Source organism: Coturnix japonica, chromosome 24 (genome assembly GCF_054131305.1).
Source record: "Coturnix japonica strain WE chromosome 24, WE-NBRP24, whole genome shotgun sequence".
In the NCBI taxonomy this organism is placed as follows: Eukaryota; Metazoa; Chordata; class Aves; order Galliformes; family Phasianidae; genus Coturnix; species Coturnix japonica.
The window spans coordinates 9,351,399-9,379,082 of NC_140686.1; the positions used below are offsets into that span (position 1 = coordinate 9,351,399).

The window sequence follows — 27,684 nt, forward strand, 5'->3', positions numbered from 1 at the left end:
CCCCTTCCGGCCGCCGGGAGCGCGGAGCCCCGGGCCGTGAGCTCCAGAGCTCGGCCAGCCCCGGGGTGAGGCGGAGCGGGGCCGTGCCGTGCCGGGCCGTGCGGTGCCGGGCCGCCCCCGAGGGGAGTTCCGCCGATATCGGAGCGCGTCGGGGAGATGCCGGTGCGTCGGGGCCATGTGGCCCCTCAGAACACCTACCTGGATACCATCATCCGCAAATTTGAAGGGCAAAGTGAGTAGCGGACCCCCCTCCCGGCCCCCCTCTCCCCCCGCACCCGGTGCCGCTCGCCCCCCCCCCCCCCCCCTCGCGGTCCCCAAACTTCGGACCGGGTGTCCCCGGGAGAATGAAGGCTCCTCTGTGACCTCCCCGGAGAAGGGGGGTGTGGAATTGGGGGGGGGGGGGAGGGGGGCAACAGCCACGCACTGTCCCCGCGGTATTTATAGACAGAGCGGAGCGAGGGGACGAGCGGTCCCGGTCTGCGGGATTGGGGGCACAGCGGGGAGCGCAGGTTGGGGGGGGTCCTGGGGCGGTACGGAGGGGGCTCCCCCCGGTACAGCGCAGCCCGGATGGCTGCTGTTTGCCTTCAACTCTGCGCTGCTCCTCGGCGGCCGTCCCTGGTGAGACGTTGCCATTTGCTGTTGCTCAGAGTAATCCCTTTATATGAATTTTTGGGGGCTGGTTTGCGTGTGAAGCAGAGCAAAGAGTTCGTGAGCATCGGGGAGCGCTGGGGGTTGCTTGTCGGGGGCGGGGGGGGGGGGGCTGCGCTCACCCTGCCCAATGGGGCTTGTTTGTCCCTATGCAGCTGAGAACAAGTTAGCGGGGTCCCCACGCGGCCCCCCTCCATTCTGCAGTGGGGTTTTGGGGTTGCACACCCCCAGCACCCCGACACTCAGCACTTTGTCCCTGCTGTCCCAGTTTGCCGCCTGGGCAGGCGGGGATCTGCGCTGCTGCTCTGGCAGTGAGTGACGTGACCCCGAGGAAGGGAAGCGAGAAAAACTGTGCCTGGTTCCTATCAGTCCCTGCCGGGGAGAGGCGGCTGCGGGGCAGCAGGGGCACACAATGAGCTGTGCCAGCAGGGAAGCGGCCAGGCCACTCCAAAATACGCCCCCGTGCTGCCCTGCTGGTGGAACAGGTGTTGGGGGCACCCAGCTGAGCCCCCATCACATCACCATCCCTGCCCATGGGGGCAGTTCCCCTGGGTCCAACAGTGCTGGGAGCTGCAGAGCACGGTGCACCCCTCCCAGCCATGCACAATTGCATGGGTAAACCCACAGATGTGGTCGGTGCAGAAAGCAAATCTGGGGCTGAAATCCCCACTAGAAGAGCTGGTTGTCTCATTGCTCATCCCCACACCAGCCTTGGGCACATCCCCTGTGCCATAAATCCTGTCCTGCGCCATCATAACCCAAACACAGCCCATAGGGGGAGATGCTTGTGACCTAAAAGTGGGGTTTGGCATCCCTGCCCCACCCTCACATTGGGATTTGGGACAACCCGGGACTGTTTGCAGTGAAAATGCCCATACCAACACATAGCTGTTATGTGTTGGGGGAGGGGGGGAATGCCAGGGATGGGAGCCCCCACTAAGGGGAGCTGTCATGCTGGTAGCCCCACTGCTCCAGGGACCCCAAGTTGACATTAAGGAGAGCCCTGATGTGCCAGGGGGCCCCCATTCCCCATCCTGCATCCATTTCTCCATGTTGGAGCAAAGCTGGTTCTCAGCACAGGGCTCTGGAGCACAGATGCCATTCCTGGGTAATCCAGGAGATTAATTGGGGTCTGGGCTGTGAGGCAGCCTCCAAAGGGACCCTCTGAGCTGAGCTGCTGCCGGCTCTAGCCCAGGAGAGTGCCAAAGGCTGGGGGGGTGCTCAGCCCTTCATATCAGCATCCACAGCCCCTCCTCTGCTGCATCCCAGTGCAACCTGTCCTGGTGCTCATCCTGATCATAAAGAACACTAATAATAATAATAATTAAGTAGAAAAAGAAAAAGAATCTCAGATCAGGATCTCCTGTAGGAAAAAGGCTCTCTGTGAGACCCCATAGCATGACACAAGTCTGGCTCCAGCCCAGCAATGAGAAAACGCCGCTCCCTGCCTCAGTGTCCCCCTTTCCTCCACCTGAGCCCCAGACTTCTGCAGCACATGGGCCATGCAGCTCAGCAGGGTCTGGGTTTCAGCTTCAGCCCGAAGGCACAATTATCCCATAAAACATTTGGAGAATCATTAGTGTGGCAGGTTTCAGCCTGGCTTCCCGCAGAAGCCGAGCTCACGCCTCCTCTCACCTCTTGCCTGACTTGAGTCAGAACTGAGCAGGGTGGGAAGAGCCTGAGATGTCTCAGGTCCCTGATGAGCTCTTGAGTTGAGATGGGCTCCGTTGCTCTTCTTCATGCCCGGCAGAGGTGGGTTTCCCATGCATTAGACAGCAGTGAGTCCTTATGTACAAGCAAAGGGAGGAGATTTGAGGCTGTGCAGTTTGGCATTTTAACAAGGACCCTCCTCTGAGGGCTGATGATCCTCCCACACCTCCCACTGGGGAGCCCAGCACCAGCCCTGGGGTACCACACAACAGATGGGCACCAGAAGTCCCACCCACTTATCAGGTACCCCTGTGTGCCCCCCACCTCAGCCCCACACTCTCCCTTGTCCCCGCAGACCGCAAGTTCCTGATCGCCAACGCTCAGATGGAGAACTGCGCCATCATCTACTGCAACGACGGCTTCTGTGAGATGTTTGGTTACTCACGTGTCGAGGTGATGCAGCGGCCCTGCACCTGTGACTTCCTCACTGGCCCTGACACCACCAAGAGCTCCATAGCGCAGCTGACACAGGCGCTGCTGGGATCCGAGGAGTGCAAGCTGGAGATCCTCTACTACCGCAAAGACAGTAAGGGATGATGCTGGTGCATGTGGGGTGAAGCGGAGGTGGGAGATGGGGTGGGTGGTCACCCATCTCAGCTGGAAAATGAAGTGTAGAATGGTTTGGGTTGGAAGGGACCTTAAATAAAGCCCCTTCCCATGCACAGGTACAGCTCCCGCTGGAGGAGCTTGCCCAAGGTCCCACCCAACCTGGCACTGAAGGAATAGGGCATCCACAGTTCTCTTCTGTTGGTTGTCTGAGTTTGGGGAAGGGGTTCTGCTGGCACCAGGGCACTGGGATTGCACCCAGGACTTTGCCCCCCAGGGGTGGGAGCAGGGTGACTCCCAGCAGGATGGATCTATCTGTGCCATGATTTGGGTGCTGAGACCTTAAGCAAGAGAAAGAGCCAATTTGGAAATGGGGTTGTAAGCCTTTAGTGATGATTGAGAGTGATGGGAGAGCTCACAACATCCCTGTGCCATGAATGAGGATCCCATGGGATGCCATGGAGGATCTGTGGATGTGATCCCCCAGTCTGTGTTCTGTGATGGGGTGAGATTGTCAGCTCCAGCCCAGAGCCATCCACAGACGGGCATCGAGCAGGATGTGGCTGTGCGTGCACAGATGGAATTACACTAAGATGAAAATGAAGCTTTGATGGAAAATACTAGTGATTAGTTCTAATACTGCAGCAAGTTAAATAAATATTTAGTGCTTGACGTTGCCAAACAGCAGCAGCCAAGGCTGGCAGGGAAGGGGGATTCAGGAGATCAGCTGCTCGTTCGAGGTAAAAAATGTGAAGTATTTCCCTTTTCTTCAACCTGTGGCACTTCTGCATCACTTCAGATTGCGTTGCTGGAGGTAGGCTTGGGAAAGGGGCTGCACCTTGCTGCTGTCAGCTCTGAGCACAGGGGATGGAGGAGAAAGCACAGGGAAGGGAACACACAGCAGGGTCCAGGCTGCTGGCCCACACCCTGTCTCTGGGCAGGGATCCTGCTGTCCTGGCCCAAATGCCAGCCCCTATCTCCTGGTGGGGCTGCAGGCTGAAGAGGACTGGCTGGAACCCAGCATGGCTGGGAAGGCATGAGGGGGAGAGGGCACACGCTGTCCCCTGTTGCTCCCTGCATCCAATGTGCAGCTGTGATGAGGACAGGACCTGCAGCTCTGGGCAAGAAAGCAGCCCCAGCAGATGCAAGCAGTATCCCCTTTCCACCAGCACCCAATAAGTGGGGGTGATCCTGGCCCTGTGGCTTCAGGGCAGCTTCCCAAAGGATTTGGGAGCGCGTTGCATCCATCCCCCACTGGCAGCACAATCCAGCTCCGTCCTCCCCTGCTCAGAGTGCTCCGACGTGGGATGCTCACCGCTCTGCTGCTCTTCCCTAAGGCCATAGGAAACGCTCAGAGCTGCTTTCTTTTCTTTCTCTCTCTCTCTGTGTTGTTTTGCTTTTTATTAAGAAAAATATAAAATAAAAGGGGGTAAAAAGAAAAAAAGAAAAAAAAAACCCACACACAACAAAGCACAGAAGAAAACCCTTCGTGGCTATTTTTAAAACCCCACCAGCAATATGCTTTCCAATTGTCTCCCCCCAGCACTCAGCCTGCGCCCGCTCAACCCATTATAAATGGGTCTTATCGGCAAAGAAAAGGCCTTCACATTACAGGGAGCTGCTGCTTAATTAGACCGCGGAGGCTCCGAACCGCCCGTCCTCCTTTTCAGCACGGCGGCACCAATCTCCAGGCTCGACCTGCTGTTTATTACTGCGGTACTCCGGGCTCTGCAGCTCGTGTGGTTGTTTCCTGGCTTTTGTGATTGCCAGAGATGATGTTATCCCCCAAAGCTGCCTGCCACAGCTCCCCCCACCTCCCCCAGCAGCGCTAGGGAGGGATGGATGGAGGGGATGGGGGGCCCACAAGGGGATGGAGTGCATGGAGGGGGTCAGGGTGCCCATGCACAGATAGGTTCCCATAGGGGGTGTTGCTTTGGGGTGTGCCAGTGCATCCCTGGGGACAACAGCACTGCCCACTCTGCTCCAGGACACCCACGCTGCCATTAACGTGCTGCTAATTATGAAAGGTGGGATGGAGGCATTAAGTGCTGGTAGGGGAAGGCAAGACCCTCCCCACCACAGCAGACCCAAAAGAGCTGTGGGAAGAGAGCAGAGCCCAGCAGCAGACTATGAAGCTTTAACCAGCAACAGCAGCTTGGCCCCAAGTTCATTTCCATTCAGGATGCTGCCCAGGGGTGCCCAAACCAAAGGGGTCAGGATCAGCCCCACAGATTGCTGCCCCAGGTCAGGTCCCCACCATGGCTGGGGTTAATCTGGCACTGAGGGATCAGGGAGGGGTGTGGGAGCCCCCAGGGTTCCCCTTACAGGGCTGGTGGCCACAAGTGCTGGGCACAGTGACATGACACAGCCGGAGAGGCAGCATCTGGCACCAAACACTGCACTATTAATCTGTGTGGATGCTTATGAATATGGAAGGGGAGACGTGGGGACAAGACAGCTGCTGGGACAGCCACCTGCTAACAGCCCTGCCAGCCCTGTCCCTGTCCCCATGGTCACTGTGGCCAGAGCCCAGGGCTCATCCCCTCAAGCACCATTTGTGGCAGTCCCTGTAGGTTTAGGGGTTGGGAACAGACAGTGGAGTCCCTGCCAGGATTTCCCTGGGGACACAGTGTGAGCTCCCTGTGTGGCTGGTGCCAGGCAGACATAGCTATGGGGTGTCACTATAGGTGTTGTGTCCCCGTGGCATGGATCAAAGGGGACCTCCCTCTTGGGGCAGCACAACAAACTGCAGCCCTATACATTTGCTTCTACCAAAATGTGTGGGGTTTTGGCCACGCCAGGGCTGCTTGCTTTGTGTTTCTTTAAGGGTCGCTCTCAACAGGGCTGAGCTGTGACCTCAGTAAGGGGACAGCCACCATAACCCAGCTCCATATGGGGATGTATAAACATCCCCAACCCCGATGACAAATACTGCTGCCCTGGAGAGCTGGCCACGTCCCTCTTTGGCACAGCTCCTCCAGCTCTGCTTGGGGACAGCACAGTCAGGGTTCAGAGCTGGAAGGGACACAAATTCCACCTCTGCAGCTCACTGGAGCAGATGTCCCATGAGCAGAGAGATGGACCCAGAGCATCCCCACCACCCTCAGGGATGTGCCACTCTTTGAGTTTCCTAAAGCTAATTTAACCCTAATTTATCCCTGCACATCCCAGGTGCTGGGATGGCTTCATCCCTATCCCATCCCCACCCCCTTCTCCATCCCCATCCCCTTCCCTATCTCCATCCCCATCCCATCCCCATCCCCTTCCCTATCTCCATCTCGTTCCCCATCTCCATCCCCATCCCCTCCACGCCCTTCCCACCCCTCTCCTCTGCTCCGTTATATAATGCCACTATAGATTTAGCCACTCTGCCATGAGACCCTGCAGATTAAATCTGCTGGCCGGGGGAGGGAGGGACTCAGAGCTCCTAGGGCAGATTAATAGCTCTCTTTTTTAATATTTATAACAATACTGTTTTGTGTCCAGCTCTCGGAAACCCCCATGTCCCGTTGATTAGTTTAATACCAATGATACAGACAAATGCATTAACCACTGGTGGCTGCAGAGGATAAGTGGGCTGGTAAGGGAGGGCTCCCCCAATGACATTTTTAATGTTATTAAGTGCTTTTATCAAGGTCAGGAGACAGCAGGGGTTGGGAAGCACAAAGCCTCCAACCCTGAAGCTTTGGATGCTTGGGTGATGTTTGGTAAAGGGAGGTTCAATCCCAGCACAGGGGTTTGGGGATTGAGCCCATAGAAATCCATCAGGACTTAGAGGTTGAGGTGCTCCAAAGCAGCATCCTCATTGACAGACAGTGGGTAAATCCTTGTTTTCCAGCACAGCCACTGCTGAGAGTTCAAGTAACACTTTAAAGGAGGATCACGAGAACCTGTGCTGGAGAAGGGAAAATAAATTCCAGAGGAGAACCAAAGGCCAGCATTCATTGTCCCAGCCCAGCAGGAGCCCTTGGTCCTGTTCCCATCCCACTCATGGAGCAGGGCAAGGCACAGAAAGGTTGTGAATGCCCCCAGGACTCCTTCAGGAGATCATTTGGCAGCTAGATAAAATTAGACGGATGGAGACAGATTAGCCGAACAGCTGAAGGGAAGAGACAGGCAGATGGATGGGGACAGGCGATCGAGGAACAGGGACGGCAGCTTGGGGCCAAGGGCTCAGCCCACCCACACCAGGCACTGCAACAGGGCTGGGGTGTGGGATGAGTGGTACCCCATATCCCCAGTGCCCAAAGACCCCAAATCTGTGAGGATTTGGTTCTATCTCAGGGAACACATTGTGCTGTCCTCTCCATCCCCAACACCCTATCCTCCCATTGCCTCCATCCCTTGCCCAGGTCCCAGCCAGGCACCGAGCTCCTAGGATGGATCCCAACCTGGCTGGGGTGATTCCCCCAGTGCCAGCATCAGTTTGTGGGATCACACCAAGCTCCAGCTGTCTTCCAGCCCCAACCCCAGCCCCAGCCATGGCCCAGCTGCTCTTCATGTCCCCAGTTTTCAGCTGTTCCATGTCAGCCTGGGGTTAACCCTTCCCATGCCAGCCATGGCTCAGGGTCTGTCTCATCCCAGCTAAATGGAGGAGCTCAGCAGAGAAAAGGGAAGCAGTGAAGGGATGCAGTGGGGCAGATCATATGAGCCCGGAGCAGGATCAGGATGGCCTTGCTGGGGAAAGCAAAGAATTGATGGCTGCCAGGTTTCTGATCCTTGGGACGTTGGTGATGCTTCAATATCAACTGCAGGGGAAGAAAAAACAACACTTACGTTGTAACACAGCAAAGGAGAAAGCACCGCACAGCCAACCTGCTGCAAGCAGAGCTGCAGCACCCAGGGTTGGCAATGCATCCTCCTGCCAAGCCTTGCCACTGCTGTAGCACCATACAGGACACCTGGGCACTGCTCTGGTGCCCATTCACCTTTCAGACCCCATACAAATACCCACAAAAGGAGGGGACAAGGGCTGGCTCCTCTCCATCCTCGTTAGACATGGTGTCCCTCCAAAATGACCCCCTGCTCCTCCCCACCTCCTGCCTTTAAGTGGATTTCCCCCTCCGCGTGGTGAACAACGATGAAATGAAGGAAGGGAGGAAAAATCCCAGCTGCGGGGCCCTTTAAACGGATTGCACCGTATCCATTTCTTTCCCCTTCTTGTGTGTGTGTGTGTGTGTGTGTGTGTGCTGCTGACGTCAGGGCAGATTTGGAAGTTGCCCGATGCCGGCCATCTGCTCCTGATTACGGGAGGCCCTGAGCTCTTTAAAATTACACTCAGCAAGGACCCATGCACGGCCATGTATCCCCATGCTGCTGGCCCTGCTAATCCCCCAGCCCCGTTAATCACCGCGGGTGGAGGAAAGAGAGGGGTGTTTTTGCAGGGGTTGATGCAATGGTTCAAATCACCCCAAATGCTGTTGGCAGGGTAAGGGTGTGATGCTGGCACTGGGTGGTGCTGGGGCTCTGTGATACCCCACTGTCCTGGTGCTTCTGGAAGGTTTTGGGGATGGATTTTCAGGGGGATTTGGCCATGGGGATGTGGTCAGTGCCAACACAACAGGAGGCAGCTGAAGGAAGGGCTCTGTATTGATTGCATTCTGGGGAGCGGCTGTTGAAGGATTTTCCATTGGAATTAAGCTTGCAAGAGTGGGAGAACCCCTCTACACCTTCCTATTGCTGCCTGGGGAAGGGGCTATGGGGGTTTTGGGGTCCCCCTGCTGCTTGCTGGCACCTGGCTGCAGCTCATCCTGCACAGCCCCGTGCCCTGAGGGTGCCCTGGGGTCCTCCTGCAGCCCCCTCCTCACAGGGCCCTGTGCCCATCCCTGTGCCCCAGTTTCCCCATGGTGCCACCCATTGCCCACAGACAAGAGGCAGCCAAACTCAGCCCCCCAAACTGCTTGCTGATTGCAGGGCAATTAGCAGCGACTTGATTACAGTGTTTAATGAGGTTGAACAGGTACCTGGAAACTTTTGGAATTCTTAATTACCAACTCTGTAATTGCTAGTCTAAAGTACATTAATATAAATGACTGTCTGGGATATAAAAAATAAGAGGCAGAATGCAACCCGTGGGAGTGGGGCTGCAGCAGGAGATGGAGCTTTGCACACCCTCCGCTGCCTGCACTGGGCGCACCCAATGGGAGTTGAACCCATTCAAAAAGAAGCTTTATGGGCAACTGTGCCCCAACCTGAGCTCCTTCTCTCCATGACAGCCTCGTGTTTCCGATGCCTGGTGGACGTGGTGCCAGTGAAGAACGAAGACGGAGTCGTCATCATGTTCATCCTCAACTTTGAGGACCTGGCCCAGCTCATCGCCAAGAGCTCCGGCCGCAGCCTGCACCACCGCCTGTCGCAGACATGGCGTGCAGGTGGGTGCCACTGGGGCAATGGGGACAATGGGGACAAGAAGGACATGAACATTGGGGACACTGGGTAGGAGGCTGACATCCTCAGAGGGCTGCGTTTCTGCACAGCCACAGCTCTATGGGATCAGGGAAGTGAAGCTTTCATGCCCCACATCCAACCCTGGGCACAGTTTTAAGCCTTTGCCTCTGCCAGCCTTTTGCTGTTTGATGCTGGGTGGTTATGGAGCCCTCCTGTGGGTGCTGGGGCTGGGGCAGAAGATGCTGCCATAGGAGAGGAGCCTAATGTGGAGGAGATGGGATGGCTGGGGGGTATTTGGTGACACCCAGAGTGGGGCTGTGCTGTGGGGATGTCATTGCACGAGGATGGTTGTGCTGGGATGTCTCAGCTCCTCTCCAACCCAGGTTCCTCTGGGGCTTTGTGGGACTGTTGGGGACAGTGGAAAACCCAATCCCTGTTTTGGGGAAGCAAAGAGAGAGCAGTGGTGACTCTGCAGGGAATGTGGGTACCAAAGGATGCAGATGTTGGAGCTGACCATGGGAAGGAGGGATGTAGCACCCAAATACCCTCCTGCTGTACATTCCACTGTGCCGACCATCTATGTTTTAAGCAGGCAAATAATCTTACCCCTATATCCATGCAAACACAGTACAGGGTGCAGGTTGCTGCTGGGAGGCTTGGGAACATAGAGGGGCAGGGTAAAGCAGCCAAATGGGGTGGCACAGCAGCACCACCACAGAAGGGCCACCGGGGACTAAATGGGGACTGTTGCATTGGGGCTGTGATGTGTTTTGTTGTATTCACTTGGTGCATGTGCACAGCCCGGTGCCATGAAGGCGTCTGCGTGTGCAGCAGTGGGTGCAGTGCAGATGCTGTGTGCGGGTTTGGGTTTGGTGCATCCTCAGCACGTGGGACTTACAGAGCGACGTGTTGTGTGCGTATGGATATCCCGTGTGGGCATTGCTCTGTGAAGGGATGAGGTTTATGTTTTTTGGTGCATTGCTCCCATGCATGAACTGCTGAGGACATCCTTACCACCGGCACTGGGGTTGCTTTGCAGCCCCTCAGCTTTCATATGCTCTCGACATATGATACAGTCGCGTCCCATCGAACATACCCTGAGGTGTATGTTTGGTTGCAGAAGGTGCCTGAATAGCAATGGCAGCAAATGATTCCCTGTGCATCCCCGCGGAGCTGTGCTTGGAAAGGCCGGTGCCAGCCCGGAGCGCTCTCTTGCATGGGTTTTCTGATGCTGAACTGCTCAGCAGTGTATTGAGATAAGTGAGGGGAGGCCATCAACAGTCAGCTCCACAATATGCTGCTTTTTCCCAGAAGATGATGCTTTTCTGGAGCTCTTGTTGCACCCCACATCCCGTCCCTGTGCCACCAAGAACATTGCAGCTGATGGAGCAGTGAGACGTAGGGAAGCCAGCCAGAGGCTCTCCAAATGGTTCATTTAGGCTGCTGAATTGTTCATGTAGGGTGAAGCCATGCTGGCCCAAGCCTTGGGATCAGCCCAGTTCCTGGCTCTGCTGCTGGGCTTCACCTGGGAAGGCTTTGGTCAGCTCACAAGCACGTTGCTGCTGCTCATAGTCCCCTCCACAGCCCAGCGCAGAAGAGGTTGAGCGGTTTTGTTCAGGGCATCACACAGTTGGGGACATCGGGTCCCTCTCTGGGCACTCCAATTCCACCCCCTTCCAACTCCTCTCCTCCTTTTGCTGCTCCCTGCAGCCCCCACCCCAGCTCCAAGGTTTGGTGTGGTGATGCTCTACTCCCCAAGGAACACTTTGGTCCTGCACCAAATCACTAGCGCAATGTTTTCTAACACTTTGTTTCAGTTTGATGTTTCCCCCCCCCCCCTCGCCCAAGTCCCACCGAGGAGATTTAGAGGCTCGATTTCCTCCAGGTCCAAATCCCCTAAGCAGCTTTAACCAGCTTAGAGATGCTCTGCACCTTTCCTATTGTGCACTCATGGTGGCAGGGGTCCCTACAGCCCAGCCCTGCATTCTGCTGGCTCAGAGCACTCAGCGCTGTGGGAAAAGCAAGCATCTCCCACAGCCACCCCAAATCCTCCACCACCCATCCGCCTGCCACCATCCCAACCCGCCCCACTTCAGCCGTCCATGAAGCTAGGTTACATGTGTGTCTCTTGTGTTTTGTCTGTGTTTTTCTTTTTAACAAGGTGAAGGTAGGAGGTTGAAGTTTAGTCTCCCGTCCCTCCGGCGACTCAAAGCCCAGCGGAATTCTCTGCCCACCAGTGAGTTTGATGGAGTAGCCATTGACTATGGAAAGGTAACCGCAGCCTTTGTCTGATCTCAGCCTCAGGCTAGGTCCCAGCTCTTCCTCACTCTCCCCACCCCGCTCCTCCTCTGCTGCTGTGGCTCTTGGGCCGTACCCGGCGGTGGGGGTCCGGCACTGGGCAGCACCAGCCCCGGTGGCACTGCTTCGGTGGCATGGGATGCAGGAGATGTGCCGAGCTGGCTGGCACCGCTGCCGGAGCTGGGAGGAAGGGCTGGCTCCACAGTGTTGGGATGGTGCAGATCAGGGGACGTATCCCCTCCTTGGAGCTGTTGGAGATGCTGTGGTGTGAGCAGGGAGCACGGCTGGCAGAGCTCGCAGGGAAAATCCTCAAAATGGCACATTTCCCAGCATCTTCCTGGATGGAAGCAGCCTGTGCAGCTTTGGCTTCTCAGCCCTCCAGCAAAAGGAGGTGATGCTGTCATTGCTGACATGATGAGATTGGTAAATATCGATGGAGTCTCTTTAGAGATTGCTTTCTCCGGGTCTTCTTGGTTGTCAGAAGTGCTTGAGGAACCTCTGGGCAGAGGTGTGGTGTTTTCTGAAAGCACGGGGCTTGTGGCAGGAAGCTTTTGCTCTGCTGAGGCATCCCCAGGTATAAGGCTGTTGCTGTGCCAGGTGTATCCTGCATCCAGCTGCTTCCCCACATTACAGCTTGGTTAAGGTGAAAGGTGCTGGTGTGCTTATGGCGGGTTGAAGGCATCTGTAGCTTTGGCAGATGCTCTGGGTGTGTTGATCCTACACCCTCACTGGGCTACCCCCGTGTCGAAGCTGCACTGCTGCATTTCAGGTGTACATGCATGGAAGATGCTCTGCTTCAGTGGAGCCTGTTCCAAGTGGGATCAGGGACAGCCGGTCCCTCCGGGCACCACTTCCTAAGTAAAACCTTCACTATGGCAACTGGGGATGGTGGGAAATGCTGCAGTCAGCCCTGGGCATGCACACAAAGTCCCAGTCCCTCCTGTGGGTGATGCTGGTTTGGGTGTAAACCTCCCAGCTCCCCATGTTTCTGCCCTGGAAGGTGGTGGCACTGTGCACCCACTCAGAAGTTGTTAAAGGCTGTAAGCTCCTGAGATTTCTGGGCAAACCATTCTGTGATTCTATGGAAAAAAACATGTTTGGCAATGGCCAAGGGGTGCAGTAGGAGCATGGTTTGGTGACAGGACTTGGTAGGTGAGGTTGGCGGTTGGACTTTGATAATCTTGAAGGTCTTTTCCAACCCGAGTGCTTCTATGATTTGCTGTGATTCCATCTCCGGTGCTTCCTGGTGCAGAGCACATCATTTCCCACAGGCAGCAGGACCCCAGGCACCCACACTCTGTGGTGACCTGAGCTCTGGACAGGGAAAAGCAGAAGGTGAAATCCCAGAGGTAGAATTTAGGATCACTTAGGAAATGAGCAGCAAACCCATCCCTAAGGCATCCCCTTCTCTTCTTGCTCTGGCTTCTCCCCAGCTGTGCAGCTACGCCTTGCAGCCTCCCCAGGGCCACCGGAGCTGCCATGTCCCCGAGGGCTCGGTTACCCCCGCCGCAAAGCAGCCTCGGTTCTGATCCAAGCTGGAGCTGAACTGGGGAACCGCAGCACGTCCCAGCCCCTGCCCTCCTCTTACCTCCCCAGCTCCCTCCTTCCCCCAGCACGCAAGGACTCCTTCTAATAAAACGCTTTCTCCCGGCTGTCTTAAAGCCTGGTGGTGACTCCCTGATTTTGAGGGACTTGAAGACATCGCCCAAGGAGAACTGTGTGCAGTCAGAGACCGAATCCCTCCTGGAAAAGGAGAGGAGGCCGAGCCTGGAGGCTGATCCCACCCTACAACACCCGATCCCGAAACAAGAGCCTCCCTCGTTGGGCCCTCGAGGGTCATACTCTGCGTGGGGTTTCATTCGGTCTCGCCCCGGGGGCAGCTTCCACAGCCTCCGCAGGGTCTCCTCCTTGGACAACTTTGAGGCTGCGAGGTCTGAGTTCCAGAGAAAATTCAGGGAAAGGAGGGCAAACTCAGGTAGGGGAAAAACCCCGGAGTTTTCGGTCCTACTGTGATGGGGAGCGATGGCCCCAGGGGCCACCAGCACATCTTTGGGGGGGAGGTCTCTTACCCTGCACTGTTTTTTCCTCTTCAAAATGGAGATAAATTGGGGTTTTCCACCTCGAATCCAGTGCTCTCAATGTGCTTCCCCATGTAGGCAGATTCTGATTGTTGGGTAGAGCCACTCGTGGTGTTGTGCGTGCATTGCGAGGCTGCGTGAGATCGTGTGTGGCCATCCTAAATGAAGGCATCTCAGTGCCGTCCTCTTGTTCTTGTAGTAATGATATACATAAGGTAGAGGTCAATCAAGAGAAGCCTTAATAAGTGGGGATGGAGAGGGATCAGTGTGTGGTGTTTGGCTGGAGAAAATAGGGTGGGGGGGTTGCGATCCTCCAATAGACCCAAGTTACAGACTTTTGGGGAGGGACAAAATGTAAAGGGAGGGAAGGGTCTGAGTGGAAGGGAGAAGGGTGGCACATTGGGCACCTTCCCAATGTCTTCAGACACCTCCTGCCCATTGCATCTCTTGGGTCAATGTCAGTACAAGGGGTAGAAAACTGAAAAAATAACCCAGCCCTGCCCATAGGAGATAGAGGGGGTGAGACACGCTTGTTATGGTACTTGGGGATGCTTCTGAGCACCCAAGTGTGGGCATGTGCCCATTACACATCATCAAAAGCCAGACCACAGGCTGGTGGTGATACAGGGAGGAAAGTTGGATGGAATGCAGCCTTGTACCGAGCTCCAGTGCAGCTCTTCTTTGGGCAAGATTTCTGGAGCCTGAGGGTGTGCATATATCTTGGTGGGGACACATCTTGGTGGGAACAACCTCCTGGTTCCATTGTGTGGCCAAGAACCCAGGCACAGCTCATGAACTGTGCTGGTCATGCTTGAGTATGCACGAGAAGACCCACCTCCCACTTCAACTGTTTTTGCTCATCCTTCCCTGGTGGGTCACACTGGGACCACTTCCTAACCCACCACATTCTTCAGAGGTAGCAAAGCTCATCAGGTGCCTCTGTATTTGGGCATCTGCTCTGAGCCCCTTGAAGGAGGTTTAATGGTGAGAAAATGGGTGATGTGTCTGAAAGCAGCCCCCTCTTGGGTGTCTTGGGTTGGACATCCTATATCAGAAACCACCCTGAAGAATTATGGCCTGGCTGGTACCATCTGATTGAACCTTATGATCGTCCTGCACCATAAATTAGGTGCAGAAATAGGGATAGGGCTCTGCAGGTCATCTCCTGCTCTCTCCTCCCTCCTCAACACACCTCTCCATCCTATTTCAGAGGCTTCCCACGTGAAACCCAACCCTCCAAACTCCACCTCAGACTCGGACCTCATGAAGTACCGCACCATCAGCCAGATCCCCCAGTTCACACTCAACTTTGTGGAGTTCAACCTGGAGAAGCACCGCTCAGGCTCCACCACAGAGATTGAGATCATTGCACCCCACAAAGTGACAGAGCGCACACAGAACGTCACCGAGAAGGTCACACAGGTACGTGGTGGTGAGATGCCACCAAGGCAGCAGTGCTGGTACTGCCAGCAGGATGAAATTACAGCCACTCATGAAGGTTTTAGAGGAGAGGGTGGTTAGGAAATGCCACCATCCCAGTGTTTAATTTTTGCCCCTTCCTCCAAATGGTTGTAATATTTTTTTCCCAAATCGGTATTAATGGGTAATTTGTGGATGGGGGGACATGGTTATGAACTGCTGGTGGGGTGATAGTAGCTATAAAGGGGATACATACACATAGCTTAGGTGCCCCCAGGGTCCCACAGTGGGGATCCCAACCTGGGAGAGCAAGTGGCCAAGCCAAGGGCCACCCGATCCCCTGGGAGACAGCAGGTGGCACTGTACTGTCACCCAACTGGACACACGTGGCTCTGCACTGTCACCAACACGTGTGGCACTGAGCTGTCACTGCAGGGGGATTCAGGCGGCACTGCTCTGCCCCATGGGGACTAAGCTTCCTGGTGACCCTGGCAAAGCAGTGAGGACCAACCCTGATTATCACCTACCACGGTGCCCATGACCTGGGAGCAGAGAAAGGACATTGCCCACAGCCACTTCCCCTCCTTCTAAGCATAGGAAAGGAAATGTTTTTTAAACTGCTGTTTAAAATAATGACTTTGATGCAGCTTGAGGATTTAAAGTCCAAGGGAGATGCCAGGCCAGGATGTGAGCAACGAAAGGGGCATAACAGTGTATGTGCAAGGTGTTACTGCATCCCACAGTTCTGGTTGGGAGCTCCTACCAGTGGAGAAACTGAGGCACGGGAGAGCCATGATATACAAGGTATATTTAGGAGCACCTCCTGTCATTGCTAGGTGCAGCTGAGGGCAAATTTAATGAAAATGCAGCCATCTGAGCCCAGAAAAACCTCTAGGTTTGGCATCTACCTCCATCAGAGCCAGGTGCTCTGCAGGACTTTCATCCCAGGAGCTCTGCATCTCGGCTGCAGCAAACCATTCTACCCTCCGTGCATGGACAGGCTCTCCCCAAATAGCATGGGACAATTTTTAGGCTTGCTCCCTCCCAGTTTGACCCCTTCAGCCCCAAACCTTTTGATCTCAAGGATCAGTACAAAATCTCACAGCAGGACAGCAAGTGGCCTCCATGTCCCCACCCTGGGGGACACCCACACACCAGGCAGTGCTGGGATGATACTGGCACGGCAGCACCGGCTGCTGCTCGATGCAGGGTCATTAGCTGGCAGCAGGGTGACGGGATCAGAGCTGACGGGTTGTGGCTGCAGGCGGGCACAAGGTCCTGTGGTGCAGCCATGCAGCACCCAGAAAGGTCAATCGTCCCTTCACCCATCTTCAAACGGGAGATGGGATAGGATTGGATAGAATGGGATGGGATGGGATGGGATGGGATGGGATGGGATGGGATGGGATGGGATGGGATGGGATGGGATGGGATGGGATGGGATGGGATGGGATGGGGTGGGATGGGATGGATCTCTCTTCCCCACTGCATCTCCTCATGGCCCCAAGTGGGGGGGTTCCTCCTGCCCATCCTCACCCCAGTGTCCCCTGTGCCTCCCACAAAGCCACAGCTCCATCTTCCTGGCCACTAAATAATTCACAGCGAGGCAGAGACAGCAGCAAGACGCGGCGTCTAAAAATACTGGCTGGCGGCAAGGAGAGGCAGACAGTGGCTGATCTGGGCACAGCAAGGGGGAGGAAGGGCTGGCATGTACTCCTTCAGCACTGTGTTCCCCTTCCCATTCCCATCATGGGGCAAAGAGAAGAGGAAGAGGGCTTGGCAGTTGTGCCCTGAGCCCCACCGAGTAGCAGCAGTGAGCTGGGTCAGCCACGGTGATCGGGGCCCCCTCCTCCATTACTCACAGCCCACACTCTCTTCTCCCTCTTCCTTCTCCTCCCTCTCGTGGCCACCTTGCTCACCCAGCACCCCACACCATGAGCCTGCAGCTGCAATAAGTGCAGGGGAACAGGGACAAGGGAAGAGGCAGCTGTCTGAGTCCCAATGGGGGACACCTGGTGCTGCCACCCACTGAGTCCCCAAAGCACCGAGAGGCATCACCTGCAGCCTGCTGGGACAATGCTGCAAGCACTCCCTACCTCTGGGTTGCCTTAGATGCTCTTTTAGGGGTTGTTTCTTTTCTCTTATCTGCCTCAAATATTTGTGGTTGTAGTTGTTTTTGGTTTTTTTACTGATTCTTGCTTGGAAAACAGTGAGGCTTGACCCACTCCTGCTCCAGCTTCAGGATCAGGGTGCCAGCAGCAGGATGCACACCAAGCACAGTGAGCACAAATATTCCAGATGCTCACACTTGAGACTTGCCCCCAGACAGGCAGGATGGCAGATTCAGCTCCAAGGGTGGGAGCACTGCTGCAATTCCCAGACACAAGGTATAGAAGCCCCATCTCACATCCACAGGATACGCCTCCGTTTGGGGGCCATGCATTTAGCAGCATCACTTTGTCCCTGCCAGAACAGCTTCCCAGCCCCACGCGGCGATTAATTCCCTGCCACAACGATTGCATTTCAGTCACTTTTTCCTATCCCTCCCTCTCCGTCCGCCAGCGACGTCGGCAGCTACCGCAGCCCCATTGGCGCTCTCATCCCCACGGGGGCATTGATTGGGTTTGATTAATCCACGCTGGGCTCCCAAATGCCCTTTGCAGCCGCATGCCTCCCACCCGCCCGGCTGAGCGCGTGCGTGCCTACGCAGGTGATGCCGCGGCCCCGGTCCTGCGCCAGCCGTGCCGGTCGCTGCTTGGGCGCATGGGGCTGGGGACCCCCATGGGGGACAGCAGGGCTTCACGGAGAGTCAGCTGCCACCTGGGGCGACGGGCAAGCCGCAGGAAGGTAGGAGTGGGGTTTCTTCCCAGGGGTTGTGGGATAGAGAGGCTGCTCATGGTGGGATGATTCATTGGGTTCCAGTGATGGGTAGTCCTTGAAGACTTGAAGGAGCTAGGTGTTGGTGCAGGAGAAGTCAAGCCCTTCTTCTGGAGGTGTTGCCATAGTTGTGGCAGTGCTCATCATCATGGCCTCAGGGCACATGGGGCTCCTGGTGGGTTGTGAGACATGCATAGGTCCTTCTTCCTCCTCACACCCATTTTTCTTGGGGCTCCATGTAGAGATGCCTTTCCATCCACCTCCATTGGTGACACAGGTGGCTGGCACCATGGGAACACCCAGGGGCATGGAGTGGCAGGGAGGACCTGGTTCCAAATAATCCTCTTTATGCCACCATCTCTCAGCATCCAAAGCAGAAAGCCCCAGCCCTCACAGTTCTCAGCACCTTGCCTTGTGTTCCCACAGTGGCTGGGAGAGGTGGTCCTGGATAGGGGGAGCTGGAACATGTGGGGACTCACCTGTGCTGCGGCCTCCTGGATAGAAACAGATGAGGGCAACTGAAGTGGTTGTAGAAAACTCATTGTATGCTCTATGCTGCCCCACTGGCACATGGGAGCCCCTCGTGTGTCTCCTAGCCTTGTCCAAGCTCTGCTCTCCACATCCTTCTCATTCCCATCTCCTGGCAGGTGCTTTCTTTGGGGGCTGATGTCCTCCCCGAGTACAAGCTCCAGGCACCACGCATCCACCGATGGACCATCCTGCACTACAGTCCCTTTAAGGCCGTGTGGGATTGGCTCATCCTTCTGCTGGTCATCTACACGGCCGTCTTCACCCCCTACTCAGCCGCCTTCCTGCTCAATGAGGAGCAGGTGGAGGAGAAGCACTGGAACTGCAGCTACTCCTGTGACCCACTCAACATCATCGACCTCATCGTGGACATCATGTTCATCGTGGACATTGTCATCAACTTCCGCACCACCTACGTCAACATCAATGACGAGGTGGTGAGCCACCCGGGCAAGATTGCCATCCACTACTTCAAGGGCTGGTTCCTCATTGACATGGTGGCTGCCATCCCCTTTGACCTGCTCATCTTCCGCTCCGGCTCTGATGAGGTCAGGAGAGGACTCAAGAAGGGATGGGGAGAGGGATTTATGGGGGAGAGAGAGGGGAATATGCGTGGGTTAATGCAAGCAGTTGATGACTACCTACGAAAGGAGGGATGGTTGGTCATAGGAGTGGGCAAGAAAGTTATTATAGTTTTTTATTAAGCAGGTAGGATCTGGATTCTTGTTTCCAAAGGCTCAGATAGCCATATGGATCTTACTATGTGTGTTAAGATAGATAGTGCCCAACTGGACTCACTCCCCTTATAGAGGAGACAGCCTGGGGCTGACCCAACACAGAAGGATGGGAGCTCATTGTAGGGACTGACCTACACTGTCAGCAAGGATGGATTTTGTGTTATGTTTCCAGCCAGACTCAAAATGTAGGCAATGGAATGGGCCTGTTGTTACTGTGGTATTTGGAGGTTCCACCTCATCTCAGAGCCTGTGGGATGGGGTGAAACTTTTTGGAGCAATGCAAGGTGAGGACTTGTCAGGAAACATGGGATTGGCTTTGCCTCCTCCCATTTGTTCACCTGTAGTCCCAGGGCCCATTTCCTTTACAGTCAGCGGAGGGAAACTGCTCACTATGTGACATGATACATCTGGCCTATTTCAGGTGTCACCCCTGGGACAAGGTGATGCATGTTCTAGAAGTGCTTTTTATCCCAAACTGGTCCCTGAGGTTTCTCTCCTCTCCCTGCAGACCACCACCCTCATTGGTCTCCTGAAGACTGCCCGGCTGTTACGCCTGGTCCGTGTGGCCCGCAAGCTGGACCGCTATTCTGAATATGGAGCAGCTGTGCTCTTCCTGCTCATGTGCACCTTTGCCCTCATTGCCCACTGGCTGGCATGTATCTGGTACGCCATCGGCAACGTGGAGCGGCCCTACATGGAGCACAAGATAGGCTGGCTGGACAACCTGGGTGACCAGATCGGCAAGCGCTACAATGACAGCGACCTCTCCTCCGGGCCATCCATTAAGGATAAATACGTCACTGCCCTCTACTTCACCTTCAGCAGCCTCACCAGTGTGGGTTTTGGCAACGTCTCACCCAACACCAACTCTGAGAAGATCTTCTCCATCTGTGTCATGCTTATCGGCTGTGAGTGCCCGGCTCTGGAGGTTGGAGGGGCAGCTGTGGGACACCAGGCTGTCACACGTGGGGATTTAGGAGTAGATCTCCCTCCATCTGTGCCTCTTCTGCACAGACAAATAGATGAGGAGATAGATAGAAATACAGGTTTTGGAAACTTGCTGGTTCCAAACTTGCTGTTTGTAGGTCCGCGGTGGCTGGAAATGCATCTCCCCACATCCCTCTGAATCCTTTTTTCTTGTTGTAGCTCTGATGTATGCCAGCATCTTTGGCAACGTCTCTGCCATCATCCAGCGCCTCTACTCGGGCACAGCTCGCTACCACACACAGATGCTGCGGGTGAAGGAGTTCATCCGCTTCCATCAGATCCCAAACCCGCTGCGCCAGCGCCTGGAGGAGTATTTCCAGCATGCCTGGTCCTACACCAACGGCATCGACATGAACGCGGTGAGTGTCATGCAAGGAGGCCCCACATTTGTGCAGAACCTTGTGCTAAAGTTACAGAGTCCACCTTTGAGTCCACCCAAATGTGTCCGCCCTTTTGACCAGGATGGAGAGGACGAAATATGGGAGGTTGAAGAGAGTCTATCAGCCTGTTCTCCCCTATTTTCTCCTTTTCTCCCTCTCCCCCCAATCTCTCCATCCCTCCAGCTGTTTCTTGGGACCATGAGAGTATTTCTTGGCTGCAGAGCAGTGTTGGTGCCAGCGAGGAGCTCAGAGCCCTGTCAGTTCCAAGCACTTTCGGGACAGTGTCTGCTGGTGCCGCAGAGCCACGGAGCCGGGATCGATCCAGCTCCTCTCCACGCTGCCGGTTGCTAAGCAAAGTGCATCCCGCTCTCAGCATCAGGGAAAGGAGGGCATTTAAATAAACCTCGATCCATTTTAATTAGAGCCTGGAGAGGCAGCTGTTCGTTAGCAAAGAGGGGATCAATGGGGGAGCAGCACTGGAGAGGCACAGTGGCTCTGAGCCTAGTGGGGAGGGTTGGACAGAGATGGGGCACCACCAAGGGGTTTGGAGCCCAGAATGGCAATGGGGAAACAGGGCTGAGCTCATGGCCTTGGTGTCCCAGGCACAAATGTGCTGCCTTGGTGGAGAGAGGGGTGAGCACAAGATTTGTGTGAATTCAGCCCCTGCTGCCTCAATAAACTGGGCAGCACTGGGGATATTTCTGCTGGAAGAGCTTGGGGCCACCCTATGTCCATAGAGGAGACACCCCTGGGCTGGACACCAGTGGCAAAAACCAGAAGCAAAGCCACGGCACTCTGCCAAGCACAGGTTCTGGCTCAGTGCAAACCCAGGTCACAAATCCCCTGTGCTGAGCTAAGCCTGCAGCTTGGACGTGCAGCCGCTCACACCAGTTCCTGCTGGATGCTGCTAAGACACAACACAGCCTGATCAATCATGCCACATCCCAATCGATGCATTCGCCCCCAAGTTCCCAGCAGGGAAATGAAGGGGGCTGTGCAGCACTGCCAGTGTATGCAATTGTGATGGAACTGAGAGCAAGCTGTACTCACCAGCCCCTGCCAGGCTGTCCCATGATGTGAATTTTACCTTGATCTCACCTTCAGGTTCAGCATTTGTTCAAGGAGAGGTGTTTGCCTTGGGTATATTTAGCTGTTGCTGCGCACAACTGGCCTGTGCTGCTTCTTGGCATTCAGGCAGGTGTTGTTTAATTAGGACAGCACCTCGTTACCGATTTGCACTCTCATTCAGCTGAGATTAGTGGGTGGAAAGATGAAAGGGGATATGCCACCAGTGGGTATAAATAGACTGATCTGGTTATCATTATTATTTATTGCTCAGGAGTGCTGTCATCCCTGGTCACATGTGGTGACAAGCCAGGTACAGGCAAGCAGGAATCCACCATGGGAAGATCAGCTTTTGGATTCAGCTTCTTGGGCTTTGGGCTCCCTATTTGGCTGCAACACGCTGTCCCACATGCCACCCATGCTGCCTGTGCCTCGAGGTAGCCAGAACTGTGGCATCCTGGGGACAGTGATGTGACCACATCCCTCCCTTGCTCTCCACAGGTGCTGAAGGGCTTCCCTGACTGCCTGCAGGCAGACATCTGCCTCCACCTCAACCGCACACTGCTGCAGAACTGCAAGGCTTTCCGAGGAGCCAGCAAAGGCTGCCTGCGTGCCCTGGCCATGAAGTTCAAGACGACCCATGCACCACCTGGAGACACCCTGGTGCACTACGGGGATGTCCTCACTACCCTCTACTTCATCTCCCGGGGCTCCATTGAGATCCTCAAGGAGGACATTGTGGTTGCCATCTTAGGTGGAAAAGTCCTTCCTTCTGGGAGGGCAAGGGGTGAAGGGTGATGGATGAAGGGCAGTGGGAAATGGACACAGAGTGCTAGACAAAGGGTGGTGAACAGTGGACGGAGGGAGGCAGGTGAAGGGGGATGGACTTCTTCAAGTCCTGGAGAAATTAAGGTTGTTTGTTCTTGATCATCTCACTGGACACCATAGCAGTGGACATGGGATGGAGGATTCTCTTTAAATGTTGGGGAAAGATCCCAAAGGACTGAAGATAGTAGGGCATGGCTCAGCAGTCCCCAGTGACCACTGATTACCCATTGCTCTGCTCAGTCTCCCCATCAGCAATTGCTTTCATGGTAAAATCCCCCACACCACCATCAGGGTTTATGGGCATCCAATTGCCCATGAGCCCCCATGTAAAGGCTCCTGGTCCAGTGGAGTTGGTATGGGCCCCCTCCTATCCCTAACAAGCTGTCCCTTTGTGCAGGCAAGAACGACATCTTTGGGGAGCCCATCAGCCTCTATGCCCGTCCAGGGAAGTCGAATGCTGATGTGAGGGCCTTGACCTACTGCGACTTGCACAAGATACAACGGGAGGATCTGCTGGAGGTCTTGGACATGTACCCGGCCTTCTCTGACAACTTCTGGAGCAACTTAGAGATCACCTTCAACCTGCGAGATGTGAGTGTTGCCAGCATTGTCCCAGGGGTGGATGCAGTCAGTGCTTTACATTTGGCAAGTGGGAGAGCTGAAGTGAAGATGCCAACATGTGCTCCTCACTCCATTTGGTGATGAATTGATTGACAGCCACATTTCCCAGCCCAGTCCATGAGTTTATAGATTCCCATGGGCATCCTTGCCTTGCTGACCAGCTCCTTTGTCCCTCAGGCAGATAGTGTTCCCCGCACACCGCTCAGTGAGGAGTATGACTGCACCTACCGGCGTGTGCGCCGACGCAAGCACTCCCTTTGTCAGCCCAACAAGCCCGGTGAGTCCTCTCCCGCTTGCCCCACCTCCTCACCATCCCACACCATTCCCAGCACCGTGCCAGCTCTGCAAACCAAAGCATCAGCAGAGTTAGGGAGCGGGATTAGCATTCGATCACTGCTCTGACAGGCACCCCAAAGCAGAGCCTCTGTCCTTGGGATGCTCCAGTACCTTTTAGGGAATGTGGATTGATTTTATCATGTGTTCTGTTCCCCAATTAACCTGTTGTGCTGCCCCACAGACCCAGACACGGGCACCTCTGATGCAGAGCAGTATCACACCTACTCAGAGCTCACCAACCCGCAGGATCCGCTGAGTAAGGACCAGTGGGATGACGTGGGCAGCAGCACCACCCCCTGTTCCCAGACCAGTGATGATGAGGCCAAGCCTGGCAGCCCCACAAAAGCTGAGCCCTTCCCCCTGTCCAAAAAGGATGACTTTGCCCTGCCAGAACTCAGCCTCGTCACCGCCAGCGCCAGTGGCACAGAGGGCAGCAAGCAGGCAGCAGAGAGCAGCCAGTCCTATGCAGGTACTAACATCTGCAGTTGGGAGGATGGGGCTGAGGGATGCTTGGGCATGGTGGCCTCAGCTTGGGAAGAGCTAAACAACTCACAGATTTGAAGGGAATCATGCTCCTAGCCAATGGTCTTTGCTGCCTTTTGTCCACAACAGTGTTTGCTCTGTGCCTCCAATGTCCTGGGGGTTTCGCCTCATTCCTGGGGACCTCTTTGGATTTGCCCCAGAGGACTCGTAGGTGTGTTGGGTACCAGTGTGATGCACTGCCCATGAGCACTTTGGGTGCTAGGGTGATGGACTCTCTCGTGGATGTCAGGGTGGTGGCTTTCCATGAGCATATTGGGTGATGGACCTTGGAGCATCAACAGCATGGGGGCTACAAGGTGCTGAGGGGTCTCCTCTTCTTCCAGCCACCCCCATGGACATCCCCAGTATGTTCACTTTCTGGGAGGATCAAAGGCCAAACCATCACCCAGAGCCTCTGCAGCATGTCTCCTTGGTGCACAGCTCACGGGACATCCCCCTGCACAGCGACTACAGACCAGGGCAGATCGAGTCCAGGCTGGAGCTCCTGCAGGCCCAGCTCAGCAGGTAGGCAGGTCCCTGGGGTGGAGGGTTGAGGAGAACCCAGGGGGGGCTCTGGGTCATCACCTTCTGCTCTGCAGGGGTGGCTGCATCAGGTTCTGCAGCAACTTCTCAAACTGCACGTCTCACTGCAGTCGTCCATCTCATCTCTGCTGTCCTACCAGCCCTGGCATCTGCTGTTCTTTTTGAATAAAAAGGAAAAGCCTGCACCAGAGACACAGGTTTAAAGGCCCCAGGCAGCACCTACACAAATACTCCCATCCACGGTGCTGCAGATGTTAAACTCATTTCACTATCGTACCCATGTGTGTATTTTGGTGTCTCACCAAGCTGCCAGCCCCAGATCTCCCACCTACTCAGTGCTGCCAGGGCTATTACCTTCAATGAGAGCCAAGCCCACTTCTGCCAGAGCTGCTCATTTCCCCCAAGGTTAGGACAAGGCAGAAGGAAGACACTTATTCATTTTTACATTTTCTTCTATTACAGAGTTCAGAAAGGCTGGCACCAGCCCATCTTGCTCCCATCTGTCAGCACAGACAGCTGGCCTGAAGAACTGGTCCGGGTTAAAACTAACTATTGTATTTTCCCCACCTCCAGAGTAGTTTTAACTTTACTCAGTTCCCTGCTCTGGATCTCGGTTTGACAATGCAAAAAATGAGGCAGGGAAAGGCCGAGTGTGGCAGGAGAGAGGCAGCACCAGGCAAACCAGCATCATCCCCAGGCAGCCAAGTCAACACCTCTTCCTACCCAGGGTCTGGCTCTTGCAGGATGCACTGTGCTAACACCAAGCTGCTCTGTCCCCAGGCTGGAGTCCAGGATGTCATCAGACATTAATATAATCCTCCAGCTCCTGCAGCGCCAGCTGTCCCAAGTGCCACCCGCATACAGCCCCATTTCACCATCCTCTCACAACCTGGCCATGTATGGCATCGTCCCACGGAGCCTGGAGCCGCTCACCCCCTGTGCACCTCTGGAGGATGAGCAGCAGATGGCCCCAGGGCAGGTAAGGACATTCCTCATGGCTTAGCACCTTCTGGGCTTCCTTTTGCCTCCAGCTGAGGGCCAGTGGTCCTCTCCAGCCTCCTTGTGTGTAAAGCACAGCTAAGTTCCTTTGGGTCCAGGCAGATCCCAGTGGTCTCAAAGCAGGAGGTCTGCCTGGAGATGCTTCTGCCCAGTGCATCACTGATTTGTGGGCACAGGTTACCCAGTCAGTAAGGAGAGGGATGGATTCCTCTGCTCTGAGGCTTTCCAAGCAAAAAAATAACATGTGGGGGACCGATGGGGTGAGAAGAGTGCTTGCCTACTTTGTTTTGCTTTTGTCATAACCCACCTGTGGTTCCTCTTTTCCTATCAGAGCCCAAGCTACACGGAGGTAGAAAAGTTCCACTTGAAATCCAGGGACTCCTTGTCGAGTGGGCTGCACCTCACTGTGGCATCTGATGAAACCATGACGGTCTATTCTGAGCAGGAGCATCACTCCCCACCTCTCCTGAACCCAGAGCCTCCCCACCAAAGGGCACCAAACACCCAGGGACTCTTGCGGGGCTCACGTTTCCCTTCCCTCCCTGAGCACTTGGAGGCATCTTCCGAGCACCAGGACATTCAGAGACACCTCTCCGACCCAGTTCTTCCTGGAAGTTAGAGACATGGGGGCTGCAAAGCAAGTCAAGAGGAACCTCAACTGTGAGCTCGGTCAGTTGATGTTGATTTTGACTGCAGGGGTAAGACAGTGGACAATGCCATTGGCTCAGGGGTCTAATTTGTAACTGTCTTCTGCCACCATGAAAGGAAGCATAGCGTGGCTGGTTTCCAAGATCAACATTTTCCAGCGGTTCCCATAGAGTAGATTTAATTTGCACATTCTAGTGAACCCAGAGCAGTTCTTTCTTATGGCCACCAACAGGCTGGCTAGGCCAAACAGCACCCATCACCTCTTCCTTGCCGAGGCTTCCTCTCGAGAACAGCACAAGCCCAGTGAGCCACAGCATCCAGAGGGGAGCAATTGCACAGCTTCCAGCTGCAAGGCCATTTTGCTGTCAGCTCTTTGGAGCAGGGACCATTGTGTTGGTACTGGGCCTTGCCCAGTAGAGTCCGTGGGCACTATGAAAGAGTATTCACTGGAGGAGGAGGAGAGCTCCACAGTGCAGTACTGGGGAGAGCTGCAGGTGGGAAGCCCAGGACAAGGACAGATGCTCTCCCTGTCCTACCTGATGGCCACCGAGACACTAAGGGCCAACAACCCCTTCCACTTCAGCACGCTTCAGCACGAGTCCTAGGGCACTGACTTCTCCAGCAAGGCCAACTGCACCTTGCAAACCCCAACACACATCCCACAAATCCCTATATGAACCTGACTGGTCATCGACCTGGACATAAAGCACAAAACACAAAAGCACAATCCCGAAAAGCTGCAAAGTCCTAGTCACTTCAAGTCCAGTCCTTTCTCCCAGCTTCTCTCTTTTGATAAAGGTTTGATAGATGCTTCCTCCTCCTCAGCCCTTTTCCTGGCAGAATCCCGCAGCATCCCATAGGAGAAGCCCACTTAGCACTGCTGCCTTGCCATTCGGTTAGATGCTGTGACCGTCCTAGGCCGCCTGCTCAAGTAACATATTGAGCTCCCTTTGAGAGTAGTAAAACTGTGAGCATCTCTTTCTCTGGAGTTTTAGTGTACACTTTGCTAATAAAGATGTTTTTGGCACCTGATGTGAGTTATAGCTGTGTTTGTAAGGAGGATCACCACGGGAAGCACAGAGCAAGATGCTGACCTGTAAAGAGACCTGAAAGTCACTGAGAATCCTCATCCTCATCCCCATCCCCATCCCCATCCCCCCCAGGCAGGGCATAGATGTGCCTCTCCCCAGCTGATCTTTGGATGGAAACCCCCCCCATCCCGCAGCCCCCATCCCACAAAGCTACTATTTATATCCAAGCCGGCTCAGGTTTCAGCTCCTTGCAGCAGCTGGGACATCTCATCCCCCTTTCATGCCCCAGCCCAGATTGTCAGGAGGCCTCGGGGCTTTATGAGCAGCTGGGGGAGCGCCCATAATCCGAGCTGGGTCTGGGGTCTCCATGGGTCTTAATGGGAAGGGCTAGAGCCAGGCACCGGGCTTCAGCATGCCCAGGCGTTTCGTGAGAAGCAGTGCACAGCTCTGGGTACTACTCAACGCCGCTGCGTACAATTAGAAACGAAACCCCATA

At 55.1% G+C, this 27,684-nt stretch overlaps 1 protein-coding gene across 2 annotated transcripts; it reads left to right on the forward strand.

Moving 5' to 3' along the window:
• KCNH6 (potassium voltage-gated channel subfamily H member 6) lies at nucleotides 1-27,189 on the forward strand. 2 transcript variants are annotated; one of them, XM_085523813.1, is made up of 16 exons: nucleotides 14-232; nucleotides 2,654-2,884; nucleotides 9,120-9,275; nucleotides 11,453-11,562; nucleotides 13,252-13,564; nucleotides 14,878-15,089; nucleotides 18,611-19,039; nucleotides 19,737-20,136; nucleotides 20,375-20,574; nucleotides 22,162-22,414; nucleotides 22,886-23,079; nucleotides 23,287-23,386; nucleotides 23,627-23,914; nucleotides 24,312-24,492; nucleotides 25,291-25,489; nucleotides 25,841-27,189. In XM_085523813.1, the coding sequence occupies exons 1-16, from the start codon at nucleotides 157-159 to the stop codon at nucleotides 26,126-26,128; spliced, it is 3,630 nt and encodes a 1,209-aa protein (XP_085379939.1). In that variant the 5' UTR covers nucleotides 14-156; the 3' UTR covers nucleotides 26,129-27,189. The 2 variants fall into 2 exon arrangements, with proteins under 2 accessions (XP_015741456.2, XP_085379939.1); XM_015885970.3 differs by lacking the exons at nucleotides 11,453-11,562; nucleotides 13,252-13,564 and having other exon boundaries at nucleotides 1-232.
• Nucleotides 27,190-27,684: the final 495 nt, after the last annotated feature.